This window comes from Gamsiella multidivaricata, assembly GCF_025024155.1.
Source record: "Gamsiella multidivaricata strain RSA 2152 chromosome Unknown BC939scaffold_10, whole genome shotgun sequence".
NCBI lineage: Eukaryota > Fungi > Mortierellomycota > Mortierellomycetes > Mortierellales > Mortierellaceae > Gamsiella > Gamsiella multidivaricata.
The window spans coordinates 170,200-182,989 of record NW_026251718.1 but is presented as its reverse complement, the minus strand read 5'-3'; the positions used below and the strand labels follow the sequence as shown (position 1 = coordinate 182,989).

General features: G+C 49.3%; 4 protein-coding genes across 4 annotated transcripts; 3 read left to right on the top strand and 1 right to left on the bottom strand.

Annotated features, from left to right (window-relative positions):
* The first annotated feature begins 2,023 nt into the window (after positions 1 to 2,023).
* Positions 2,024 to 4,418, top strand: BC939DRAFT_11192 (uncharacterized protein). Its single transcript, XM_051549924.1, has one exon. It carries the CDS (start codon positions 2,132 to 2,134, stop codon positions 4,331 to 4,333), a length of 2,202 nt encoding a protein of 733 aa, XP_051415640.1. The 5' UTR covers positions 2,024 to 2,131; the 3' UTR covers positions 4,334 to 4,418.
* A 274-nt stretch (positions 4,419 to 4,692) lies between these two features.
* BC939DRAFT_500051 (histone-fold-containing protein) lies at positions 4,693 to 5,004 on the bottom strand (the record flags this gene model as incomplete). Its single annotated transcript, XM_051560003.1, has 1 exon — positions 4,693 to 5,004. One exon carries the CDS (start codon positions 5,002 to 5,004, stop codon positions 4,693 to 4,695), a length of 312 nt encoding a protein of 103 aa, XP_051415639.1.
* A 1,409-nt stretch (positions 5,005 to 6,413) lies between these two features.
* On the top strand, positions 6,414 to 9,972 carry BC939DRAFT_441095 (uncharacterized protein). The gene is made up of 8 exons (XM_051554171.1): positions 6,414 to 7,168; positions 7,283 to 7,398; positions 7,495 to 7,709; positions 7,811 to 7,938; positions 8,043 to 8,282; positions 8,387 to 8,859; positions 9,064 to 9,254; positions 9,408 to 9,972. The coding sequence occupies exons 1-8, from the start codon at positions 6,774 to 6,776 to the stop codon at positions 9,855 to 9,857; spliced, it is 2,208 nt and encodes a 735-aa protein (XP_051415638.1). The 5' UTR covers positions 6,414 to 6,773; the 3' UTR covers positions 9,858 to 9,972.
* Positions 9,973 to 10,593: 621 nt separating this feature from the next.
* Positions 10,594 to 12,718, top strand: BC939DRAFT_474118 (major facilitator superfamily domain-containing protein; the record flags this gene model as incomplete). Its single annotated transcript, XM_051558395.1, has 3 exons — positions 10,594 to 11,052; positions 11,151 to 11,946; positions 12,060 to 12,718. The coding sequence occupies 3 exons, from the start codon at positions 10,594 to 10,596 to the stop codon at positions 12,716 to 12,718; spliced, it is 1,914 nt and encodes a 637-aa protein (XP_051415637.1).
* Positions 12,719 to 12,790: the final 72 nt, after the last annotated feature.

The window sequence follows — 12,790 nt, the reverse complement described above, 5'->3', positions numbered from 1 at the left end:
GGTTGGTGCCAATGGTGATCCGCATGTACACCTGCACTCGGGAGGGAAGTCCAAATAAGATTTCAAATAGCTCGATGTTATCATTTTTCAAAAGGACGGCCCTTTGTTTGATTTGCCATCTTGCATTAACCAATTTTTGGATGGACAGGTCAAACCCAGGCGCCGATGACTCAACGCAGCAGGACTTGTCAATCGAACAGGAGCGTCTTGCCTTGGAGAAGACTATGCAATCACTTAAACATAGCAACGATCACGATCTCAACCCAGACCAACTCGTTGATAGCCACGGTCTTGTTGAACCACTAGGCGATTCAATAGTTACCCATTGGGATTTATCGCAGATACAAGTCGGCAGCATTTCGTCTTTCGCCTTTCCGGATCTGGGTCCTACTCAAACTGGGGACGGCCACACTCCCACCGAGTACATTTCAATGGTAAGGGAAAAAGAAGGACGAAGCAAAAGATACTGAACGCGCTTGCAAATGACGACGACAACTATGACGACGACTACAGCATGGCGGCAACACGTTCGCTATCAATGGACAATGGCGGTGTTCGCCTTGTCGAATGGGTATTCTCTCTAGGCAATAGTTGTCTGATTAGATCCATGAATTCTGCGCACATTTGATAACGCACTTTAACAGGACCAGAGGCAAGCCATACCCAACTCTCAGCCCGAGCCACAGCGACCCCCGGTGGGTGGTCCAACAGAATCGCCACAAGACGCACTGCAGGCGGTGGATAATTACCACACACTGACCTATCCTCCACACGCCTGGGGACAAGGGCGTTACACTCGGAAGGGACAGATGGTTTCTAAACGTCTGATAACATCTATTATCGACCAGGGCCAGAGATCGATAGCAGAGCAGGAAACACGCCTTCTGCGACACCGAAGGGCCCCTAGCGCGAATAAAACCACATACACATCGCCTTCTCCATCGCGCAGCCGGAATACATCGAGATCCAGCACACCCCAGCAACCTGACTCAATTCGAGGAAGGCGCGATAAGGCCGCAGGAAGTGACATCTGCGCCGACGAATACACGCCACATTTGAGTAGTGCCAAGGAGCGTTCACTCACTGTGTCTAATCTTACTCGCCGACATCGTCAGCCACTACGACCTCATGTATTGCGGCCGAACCTTAAGCAGAAGGAAAGATCAGAAGAGCCAGTTCTCGACTCGGATACTCAGTCAAACATCGACCAAATGACCACTAAAGAGCACCATGACCCATCGAAATTAGCCCCTGCCCGCAAAGCAGATAGGACGGTGGAGAGAGCTGAATGCGTTCTCATCCCCGCATGGAACAAGCAGCAGAAATTACAACGGGCAGCGGAGACGAAACCAAGTTCGCTACCCCATCAGGCAGAAACTGAAGTCATGGAAACCTCTACAAGCAAATCCGTACCCAGCGTTGAAAAGAAGCTGCTAGAATCCCCAAGTGCTGCCGAAGCTGCATCACTGCTGTCGTCTTTACCAGCGCCCAAGCGATACAGGGTATTTCATGGATGGTGGATAGAGGCAAAGCCGTATCATCAAAGGGTGAGTGCTCTACATCTCTATTTATGTACAAAAGCTTTGATTGTTTACTATGAAATATGTGGATTAAGCAATATTCGTTTCTACGTCTCTGATGTTGTAGGCCCCCGATCTTCGGATGATATTGCATGGAAACGTCCTTGAGCCAAAGCCCATGGTAAGACCATTCATTACAGTACTGCATATACTATTGACGATTTGTGTGTTGCAGCACACTTATGCTCCCGCTCTTTCGTCTGATCATCTTGGAACGAGTGTATTATTTTCAATGCCTTACTTTGAATAGATGTGGCATTCCTCTTTCATCAAGGGAACTCAAGGGTCCAATATGATTGCTACCATTACGGACTCGTGGTATAAGTTGGAGGGCTCTATCGACAAGGACCGCATGAAAGCCAATGGTAAGATGGACGGAATGAACATCCATTGACCTCTCGTGTTTTCTTGCATGATGCTAATTCGACGGTCTGCGCTCTGCAGGGTTTTCGGACGACATTATCAAGGCATTCGCGAATGGATTCCCTGCTGACTGGAAATCTAGGTTGCTTGCACATCTCGGAGAGGAACTTGATTTACAACAGAAGAGCATGGGCAGGATGGGCGATGGGCAAGCTCCGCCGTATAGCACGCAAAAGCAGGACACAATCCCTCCGACGACAACTTCTGTTTCTCTCAAGCGCAAGGTGCCCGATATGAACATGGCGTATTCGGGTTTAAGAAAACGGCCTGTTCTCAACCACGCAATTGAGAGCGCACCATTATCGAATGTACCCACCACAGCAACGCCCACGCCAAAGAAGAGTGAGGGGACTCCAAAACATCGATCTGGTTCCTCCTATGTTACTTATGTGGAGATCCCGGTTCGCTCCAAGACCCCCAAACGACCCAGCCCTCTTCACGATCCGCAGGTGAACAGCTCGAGCACAAATGGCTCCCGAACACGGACTCGTGATGGAGAGGATTTGCAAGCGGCTATTGTTTCTGACAGTGTTACTGAACGCATCAGCAACAATCGAGCTCGCCAGTCGCAGTCATTATTACGAGGCAAATCGCCCAAAGTTCTTGATTCCAGGACCACGCAAACGACCTCTACGGAGCGTAGCTCAAGGCGATTCATTAGCATGGAGGCCTCACAATCTAAACGCAGCACCACTCAGCAACCCAATCCTAGTCTACATGTCAAGCATCGAAGGCCTATTCTTAGAGATGACAATGATCAACACACAACCCTCACGCGCGAGACGAACGATCACTCTTCACAGTCTCTTCAACCCGGGACAGACCCCTCTCTTGCCGTCAGTATTCAATCCGAATCTACAGATTCTGACATAAGCACGAACTTGGAGCGGACAACAGAATCAACTCCGACCTTGGATAGGAATGGCGCGAAGGACATGTTGATGTCTTCAGGCGATTGCGCACAGCAGGATTTGTTGTTACGTCAAGGCAATTCCATGGACAACATCAGTGATCCAGTTCACAACAGTCTCAGTCGGACATCTCCTTTATTTAAACGAGACACATTTGAGGACACTCAGGACATGAACGGCACTTCAGCTGATGACACCGACGCCCGGGGCCGGCTTCCGAATGTGTCCAGTCACCGAAAGAACGACGCTCAAAGCAAGTGGGATGACGGCGGAGACATCAAAGGCATTTCAACAAGCTCAAGCGAGCACAATCCCACATCGGACCCCATCCCTGAGCAATTTTTCGACACTCTTCCGAGATTGCCCAGCTCTTCTTTCAGGTCGCTCTCCGCCATATCTGCTTCATCTCAGTCTATGGTCCTTGATTTTGAAATGCAGGATTCATCATCTGATATTGCCGGATTACAAACCAATATGGAGCCCGATGCTCCGTACACCAATCAATATGAAGTGGACACTGTGGAGGCTGCTTTGAAGGGCTCATTGACAACGGGTTCGGTTTTTGATCGCGCTTCGGCGACTGCGAAGGAGCCATCCTTACCCATCTTCGAGACCAATCTCACATCCACTGGCACTGCTCATGAAGGGGATGCGGGGCCTACAACAGCAGTATCGGCAGAAGTTATCATGGACAGCATTATGTTGGAGAAAACGCCAATCCAACTTCAAGATACGAGCCCCTCTATCCATATTGGTCGCACTCTGGAACAAAAGGTGGATGTTGAGATCCATGATACCCCTACCGGCGACATGATGATCAGTTTTGAACAAAAATCAGCACGCACGGTCCAATCGGATTGTCGAACCATGCAAGGCGGCTCGATCAGCGATGCAGCCAAGGAGGAGCAAGGGACAGCAATAGGGACGGTCCAGACTAGTACACTGCTAGACCCAACAATGGACGAGGATGCTCACACGAATAATGACAGTCTGGCCATCGCAACGGATGACGCAGGAGAACCGATATTGGACTCAGAATTCGATACTATAGGCGCCGTTGCTCCGGTTACCCTTGCAGGAGCGCATAGCCTAAGCCCAGGCATGGTCTCACCCAGCACTCCGTTGACTCGTGGTTCTGATGACGAAGACCATGAAGCATCAGAGGATAGTTCATATTTTGATCCCTTGGTGACAAGTCTTGTTTTGTCTAGGAGAACAGCTGTAAACGACGTGGCACCGCAACGATTCGCAAGTGTGCGAGATATTAGGGCGCGGAGCAGAATCCATGTCAGTCAGTCAGCGCCACAGCCGATGACTTTAACGCGAAGGACTGAGGATCAGGCGGAGAATGATACTATTAGGTCGTGGCCGGAGAAGGATCACCAGGCAACAAGACTGGCGGACAGTAGTCTTGAATAATACGAGTTGGACTGCAGCACTAACGGACCACCCCCACCCCTTTTGCGCGCTGTTCAGGCGTAACAAAGCAAACATGAGAACATATTATCGAGCCAGAGAATGTTTTTGAAAAGCAAAGTATTTATTTTATTTTACAAGAGCCACCGCAGCAATCAAGTGCGAGGGACGATTAAAAGGATTGATAGGATAATCGGTTGATAGGAAGGTGGAGTGAAAGTGCGAATGGTTCTATACAATGAGCAGGAATACAGAGAAGAGGGCTGGAGACCACTGACGACTCGACCCTGGCCCTCCGGTCACGGCACGGTAGGGGGGACTTGGACCAGGGTGGGGAGATGACATCGACTGCTGCCGGTCGCTTATCCGCCGAAACCATAGAGGGTGCGGCCCTGGCGCTTGAGGGCGTAGACGACATCGAGCGAGGTGACGGTCTTGCGCTTGGCGTGCTCGGTGTAGGTGACGGCATCACGGATGACGTTCTCGAGGAAGACCTTGAGGACAGAGCGGGTCTCCTCATAGATGAGGCCGGAGATACGCTTGACACCACCACGACGGGCGAGACGACGGATGGCGGGCTTGGTGATACCCTGGATGTTGTCACGAAGAATCTTGCGGTGGCGCTTGGCACCGCCCTTTCCGAGACCCTTTCCTCCCTTGCCGCGGCCAGACATGATTGAGTTGTGTGTGTTTTAGAGGTGAGAGAGTGAGAGACGAGTGTCGAAGTGCTTTCCTTGCTCTGAGTGGATGCAGAAGAAGAAAAGAAAAGAAGGGTTGTTGGACAAAAAGAGCAGTTGGAGGAAAGAAGTGCTCTATTTAAATCGAATGAGGGGGATTTAAAGTTTGCCACAGCCAAAAAACAAGTTCAAATTTGACTTCAAAAAATAAAAAATTGGACTCGTAACCCCAATCTCCAAAAAAATTGGGAGACGCGTTCTCATTCAAAAAGATAGCCCATGCAAATTTCGAGTAAGATAACTTAAGTTGATTTTGGAAACGCGCGATGAGCTGGTATAAGCTTTCTGTATATGCACGAGAGAGCGATGGGCTCCTTTAACTGCAAGGGATAGCGACCCCTTGTGCACTTGTGGACAATTTTCACAATTGCATTCAAAAAATAAAAACACACAAGGACGCGATGGTGGAAACCAGGTCCACATCAACTTTTTTTTTAAAAACGTTTCTACTGCTCTGTGGGGCCATCCAACTCAAAACTCAGCTATAAAAGGGTATTCCTTCCCGTGCAGCCCGTCCACCCTTTCCATTCCCTCCTTTTCTGAATCCTCTCATCCTCTCATTCTCGAAACAAACGAATCAAGCAACCCTCATCCCCACCGATAACAACTTCAATATATACAATGGCTCGTACTAAGCAGACTGCCCGCAAGTCCACCGGAGGAAAGGCCCCTCGCAAGCAGCTCGCCACCAAGGCTGCTCGCAAGTCCGCCCCCGCTACTGGAGGCGTCAAGAAGCCCCATCGTTACCGCCCCGGTACCGTCGCCCTCCGTGAGATCCGTCGCTACCAAAAGTCGACCGAGCTCTTGATCCGCAAGTTGCCCTTCCAGCGTCTCGTCCGTGAGATCGCCCAGGACTTCAAGACCGATCTTCGCTTCCAGTCCTCGGCCATTGGTGCCCTCCAGGAGGCTTCGGAGGCCTACCTCGTCTCTCTCTTCGAAGATACCAACTTGGCTGCCATCCACGCCAAGCGTGTCACCATCCAGCCCAAGGATATCCACTTGGCCCGCCGTCTCCGTGGCGAGCGCACCTAAATAACGTCAATCAATTGACTTGTTTTTCTCAACTTGCCCTCCCTTTTTCGCTCCGTGTCTGTAATTCCATTTGCCACATCTCTGTAACATTAATCCCTGCTTCAGTAGCGCTACGTAACTTCATAGAAGGTGCTTTCAATTTTTTTTTTTTTGTCGCTTGAGATTGCTTGTTTCGAACAAAAAGAACCAGGTTCATACCACTTGTACAGCAGACCGAATGAATAAAAGTACAATTTCACGCAATTCAGTAATGAACTGTTATCTATGTTTCTATGTTAATGGTTGGCAGAAGTGCTCAATTATCAATTGGGGGTAGAAAGCTACTTCGAGGGCCATTGCAGTTTAAGTCACGTGGAGCTCATCGCGAGCACGTCTCTAAAAAGAAAAATAACATGTCTTCAAAAGTCCTCATCTACTGAACCCAAGGACACAAAAGTCGAGTCGAATCCAACTCGGCCAACAGCGGAAGCAACAGCAGCAATAGCAGTGGCAGCACTAGTCACGGCCAGCACCGGCAGCAGAAGCAGAAGCAGCAACAAGGACACTCACACCTTGGCCACTCCCCATCTCCTTTTCATCTGAGCTGTTTGCATTTCCTCTTCAGAACTACCGCCAACGCCTTTTCCGTCGTAATCACTCGCTCCTCTTCACCAGGTCCGTTCAGCAGCATATCCATGATGTCAGAAGCAGCCCTGACGAATGGCCCAATGGTCCCCAATGTCGCGTCCTCGCTTCTGCCACATCAGAATTCAACGACAGTGCAAATCGGACCAAACCCGCCCATGACAGATGCGCAACGATCAGAACTGGAAGGATACATGAGACGGGACGCCATCTTTGTCACGGCATTCGAGCAGCAGAGGCAGATGCAAGTGGCCCTCGCTCATGGAAAGCAGCTCGAGATCAGACAAACAGCGCAAGTAGGTGCAGACATCTTCGGGCCTGGATACCACCCTTCGTACGGCAACGGCAGTGGAACCCCCGCCACCAACGGCCCTGCTCCAAACGCGTTTCACATTGTGTATCCAGCTCATCGGAGGCGCGCCAGGAAGTCCAAAGAGTTTGTCTTGTAAGTGCTGATGCCTGGCTGTCTTGATCATTCATAATTCGAGGCCGGCTGATTCTCTCCACCATTAAACCATTAACACGATATTTTCCAACTTTATCGATTTCATTGCGATAGTTCCAAGACTATGATCGAGGAGCAAGCTTCAAAGGAGGATGCACTTGTGCCGATCCGACTCGAAATCGATGTTGACGGGCTTGTCTTGCGGGATACATTTACATGGAACTTACATGGTAATGCAATTGCCTTCTATTCGTGTTTTTTAAACAGCGCGTGAACATGTCTCAGGCTACACTGCTAATCGACATACTTTCTGTCTATGTTGTTAGAGTCTCTCATCACCCCTGAACATTTCGCGGAAGTACTGTGTGAAGACCTGCAGTTCCCTGTCCACCAATTCGCTCCTCAGGTATCAAGGTCGATACGCGATCAGATTCAGGATTACCACCTACCAGCGCTGAGCACAGCAGAACCGCCTACAGGAGACTTGGAATCAGGAGCTCCAGAAGAATCAAAATCTGCCGAACTCCGCATTTTGATCAAGGTATCACTACAGGGCCACCTTCAATGGATAAAATATGTCGCAAGGTCTTTGGCGATCCAGAAATACCGACATCTTCCTTTACTTTGTATATCTGCACATAGATTGATATCACTGTTGCGAACACATCGCTGATCGACCAGTTTGAATGGGACATTTCTTGTCCCAATAACGACCCAGAGCACTTTGCGGAAGTACTCGCATCTGAATTAGGCTTGGGTGGCGAATTTAGGCATGTTATCGGGACCCATATCATATGCATGAGCAAAAAGAAAAAACAAGCGTGTTCGGCCCCCCAGGCTAACTCGATTACCTGTGTTTGTTTGCTCTTTTTAGGACCGCCATTGCCCATTCGATCCGTGAGCAAGTTCAAACGCATACAAAGTGCCTCAATTTGATCGGCTACAACTATGATGGAAGCTCAGTGCACGATGAAGACTTGCGAAGCAGCTTCCTGCCTAAAATCACCAATATTCTGCGCGAGGAAGATGTCGTGGACCAATTCACTCCTATCCTGGAGAAGTTGACCGAACCCGAAATAGACAAGCTGGAGAGGGACCGCGAACGCGATAAAAGGTAAGCTACTTGAATTGGTCTTTGAAAGGATTGAGATTCTGCTTTTGTTACCTTTGACATATCCAATTTGATCTGGTTTAACAGACTATATTCTCAACTCTTAGGCGGAAACGTCGGCAGACGCGTGGTCGAAGAGGCGTTATTCTTCCTGATCGGGAGCCGTCGAAAACAAAGAGAACGCTGTTACACCATGGACATACGTCGGAGGCCGCCGACCCATTACAGGACCTTCAGCAACATGATCCAGCGCTTATCAATCGACTGGGGCCAATGACGAGGAGAACTACAATGGCGCACGATCACTCGCCTGTTGGATCGCTTTCGGCACCGACATCATCTCTGGCAGGCCAGGGAACACCGGCGCATCATCATCGCATGACGCGGAAACTGAGGGGCTCGGGATCTGATTTCTCCATTCATCATCTTGGACTGCCTGGTGTAGGGAGTATCTCGGCATCTCACACCAGAGAGTCTTTGCATGGGTCAAGGGACAAGCTAGGGAGCGGTGGTAGCAGCCGGGAGCACCATGCAAACTCACCCATGCGAGAGACTACACCAGTACAGAGCAGTAAAGAAGGTGAATAATGACCGCCATTCTGCGATAACGAACAAACACAGAGGAATAAAAAACCGAAAAAAAGAAGAAAAAAAAAGAAAACAAAAAAAAGAGTGAAAGGGGAAAAAAAGAGAATGTCCGCGTGTGTTTTTGCATCGTGTTTCTTATGCCACCATCCTTTGTCACCTGTTTTCGTTCCCTGCAATGCGCCCGTTGCGCCGCTAGTCGTTGGACATTCTTCCCCCGTAGAGCCGCGGACCCCACAGCAGATTGGACGATCTACATATGCAACGACCCCCGAGCCCAATGCGCCATTTTCGTCCCCGCCGTCTGGAAGCAGTGCATTCAATCTGCGACCAACGACCGCGATGCCATCCACCATGCCACCAATGCAGTCGAGTTTTGTGCCAGCAGAGGTAAGGCTAGTGGTCTCAAATCGGCTCCAGTCATTTTGCAGTCCTACACTGAGTAATATTGAGAGGTTCAATGCCAAGCACTTTGTACGATACGGAAGATCGGGTCTTTGCTGTAGATGAGACTGACATTCATTCGCTCGGGTGCTATTACAGAACATGCCCAAGAGTCTTGCCCAGGATCAATTTCGGCTTCAGCAAATCTATCCGTCAGATCGTTTCGAGATTCTTGTACGCTCGGGCAGTGGGTTAGAAATCATTGGTGGTAGCAGAAATGGACTCTCGACCGAAGATTATCGTGTGCGGTGCTTGGAATGCCCCCCAGGAAAACTCTACAACTCCGGGCCTGATGGCACACTGCAGAACTTTGAGGTCCATCTCAAGTCGAACCGCGTCCATCGATCATATGTGGAGCAGAAGAAGTTGCGAGTTGGAAATGGATCGCCGCACGCTGCACTAGCCCACTCGCTGCCACAGTCGTACCAGCACCATGCTCTATCTTCTCCATCAAACTCTCAGCAGCCCTATCAGCAAGTTCAGCATCACTCGACACAACACCAGCAGCCGCAGAAAACCCATGGAGTCGGACTTGGGATCGAGGGGTGATTGCATAAGAGAAGTAGCATTTTGAGCTGCTCATAGACATATACATATATACTATATACCTTCGTCGTCTTCCTTGCAGCATCGTCTGTATTTTTGGGCAACAATATATAATGGTTACAATATAGCACGCAGCCTTGCTTTACCTAAATGTTTAACCACGACCCTGATGCTATAATTTCTACAGATCATTTGCTGATCACTGTGTCTACTTGAACACTAGTTTTTTTTTTTTTGCAAGTCTAATTGTATTGAGTCGCGTGAGCGGCTGCAAAAGAGTATCTTCAAGAACCGAGTTCCACATTCCAGCATGTATTTATTGGGTCCCTTTAGGATCTCTCCCCACACAAGCGTAGAGACACACACGCAACCCGCAACCTGCAATTACCCAAGTGGCGTGGTTGTGTATTTCTTTATGCCCTGCCCCCCATGCAAGTTCAAATCGGAACTTTAGGATTATATTTTTTTTTCTTTGGTAGCAGAAGAATGAGGCGATCCATCGCGAAAAGCGTAAATAAAAAAAGGAGTTCAAGGGTAGTGCTAATCGATCTGTTTTCTTTCTTATTTTCAAAACCTTTGCTTTTGCCGATACTCGACGTTCCTCTAGGCTCCTCATCTCGGATCGCAACTCTGAATTACCATTCACACTTCGTTAACAAGTTTTCTGTGTCACTCCTTGGCGCTCTTAATTTTCATACCGCGTTTTTATTTAAAAAAAAAAACACACAGCATTAATATCATGGCTTCATATCCTCATACCAACCACGGCAGTCAGCATCAAAGTCCCATCGCAGGCGGCACGCGACTTTTGTCTATCCCGAGCAGTCCGACAGGTAGTGTACTTCTTCCTCCAGTCGAGATCGAGATCAGCCCTGCTCAGTCAACCCGTTCATCGCATTCCAGCTCGTCCGCGCGAAGACCGAGTCACCGCCGAAGACGAAATTCTGTTGATAAGGATCGCAGAGGAGTCATAAATAGGATCCCTCCACTAAAGGAGAGCAGATTCAGCAGCAGTGAATCCGAAGACGACTTTTTTGAGGATTACAGCGATGCAAAGAAGCAGGACCATGTGTTGAGACGAGCAAGCAGTAACGTCAGCATCTCTCTGCAAAGACATGGATGCTTTGGGCGTCTTCGAAGGTCGCCCAATTTCATCCTCTTTACAGTTTTCCTTGCGCTTTTTGTCGATATGGCCACGGTAAAAAAAAAAAAAATATGCAGATCAAGCTCTTGTGTTGCAGCAATCTATTCATTTCAGGCAGGCGCTAATCGCTATTCGCCTCATTTGAAAAATAGTATGGCATTATCGTACCCATTATACCATTTATTGTCTCGGATAAGGTCCAGGGAGGAGCCACGGACACCGGACTGTTGCTGGCCACCTATGCAATCGGCATTTTGCTATCTTCGCCATTGTTTGGAGTCTTGGGCGACTATTTTGTGTCCCGTCGAGTTCCCATGTTGATCGGACTGGTCGGAATGCTGCTCTCGACCGTCCTTTTCATGTTCGCGACCAATTTCTATATCTTCCTGTTGGCTCGGCTCTTGCAGGGCGTTGCCGGTGGATCGGTGTGGACTCTTGGTCTTGCCTTGATCACAGATGTCTTCCCGGCCCACACGCTGGGCGTGCAGATGGGCAAGGCATTGATCGGTTACACCCTTGGTCTCATGATGGGACCACCTCTTGGCGGAATCCTGTATGAGCGCGGCGGATACCAGGCGCCGTTTATCTTCTGCTGCATTATTACCATGATTGACTTTGGATGCCGTGCATTGATCATTGAGGAGCGTGAGGAGATTGTTAGGACTTTGAGGGAGAAGGGAATGCGGAACGAGGCAAGTGAAGAAGAAGCCGAGGTCGTTGCGATCCGCAGGCAGGAGCGTTTAGAGGAGAGCACCAGCTTTTGGAAACTCGTCAAAAACAAGCGACTCCTCGGATGCATTATCGTGACGGCCTGCAACGCTTTTGTGTTCTCAGGTGCGGAACCGACAGTACCTTTGCACCTGGCCAGTACGTTTAACCTAACCTCAGAGCGCATCGGATTAGTCTTTATGGCGTTTTCTCTTCCGACTCTCACCGCTCCCTTGTCAGGTAAACGACGATAGGTCCAAGCATTAGTTTTATGAAATGAGGTGCTTGAACACTCGCTATAGGTCTAACATTGTACTCTCTTTTATTTGTTCTGGATATCATGCATTAATCAGGCGCCCTGTCAGACAAGATTGGCGCGAAAGTGATCTGCTCAGTATCTTTAATTATCTGTGCATGTTCCATCGCAGCCGCCGGGTTCTACCAGCACTCGCTTTCAATGATTGTCATTTTGTTCGTGGTCATTGGAATGTCAGGAACCGCGGTTTTAACGCCCGTATTAGGCGAGCTCTCGGCCGTTGTGCGAACGACGGGCACTGGGGATGGGTTCGCAAGGGCCTATGCCATGTTCAACATGGCCTTCTCGATCGGTGTGCTGATCGGACCCGTCGTGTCCGGAATTGTGTATGAGCATTTCGGCTTCACTGCACTTTCTTTAACCATGGCTGGAGTGCTCGTTTTGGGCATACCAATCGTGCTCACATGTCTCGGAGGAGCTGAGCAGAAGAAATTGGACCTGGCAAAGTACAAGGAAGATGAAGAGAAGCAGACGAATATACGGCAACAATTGAGACAATGCAAGTACAACATTGAGTTCACGACCGCTGCAGAGGAAGAGCTGGGCATGAGGTTGCCACCAGGTGAAGATGCCTTAGTGGAGAAGCATTTGAGTGAGGACAAGGGCGCCAGAGGAGGATGTGAGTTGGTCGATATGAGTCGAGGTGAAGTTAGGAATGACCGCTCTAAAGTCGCTCATATGGAAGAGGGACTATAGCGGGAATTTTTTGCTTGATCTGTATCATAAACGAAAAATAATAGCGACGCGTCGTACAATATTCGTGCTGCG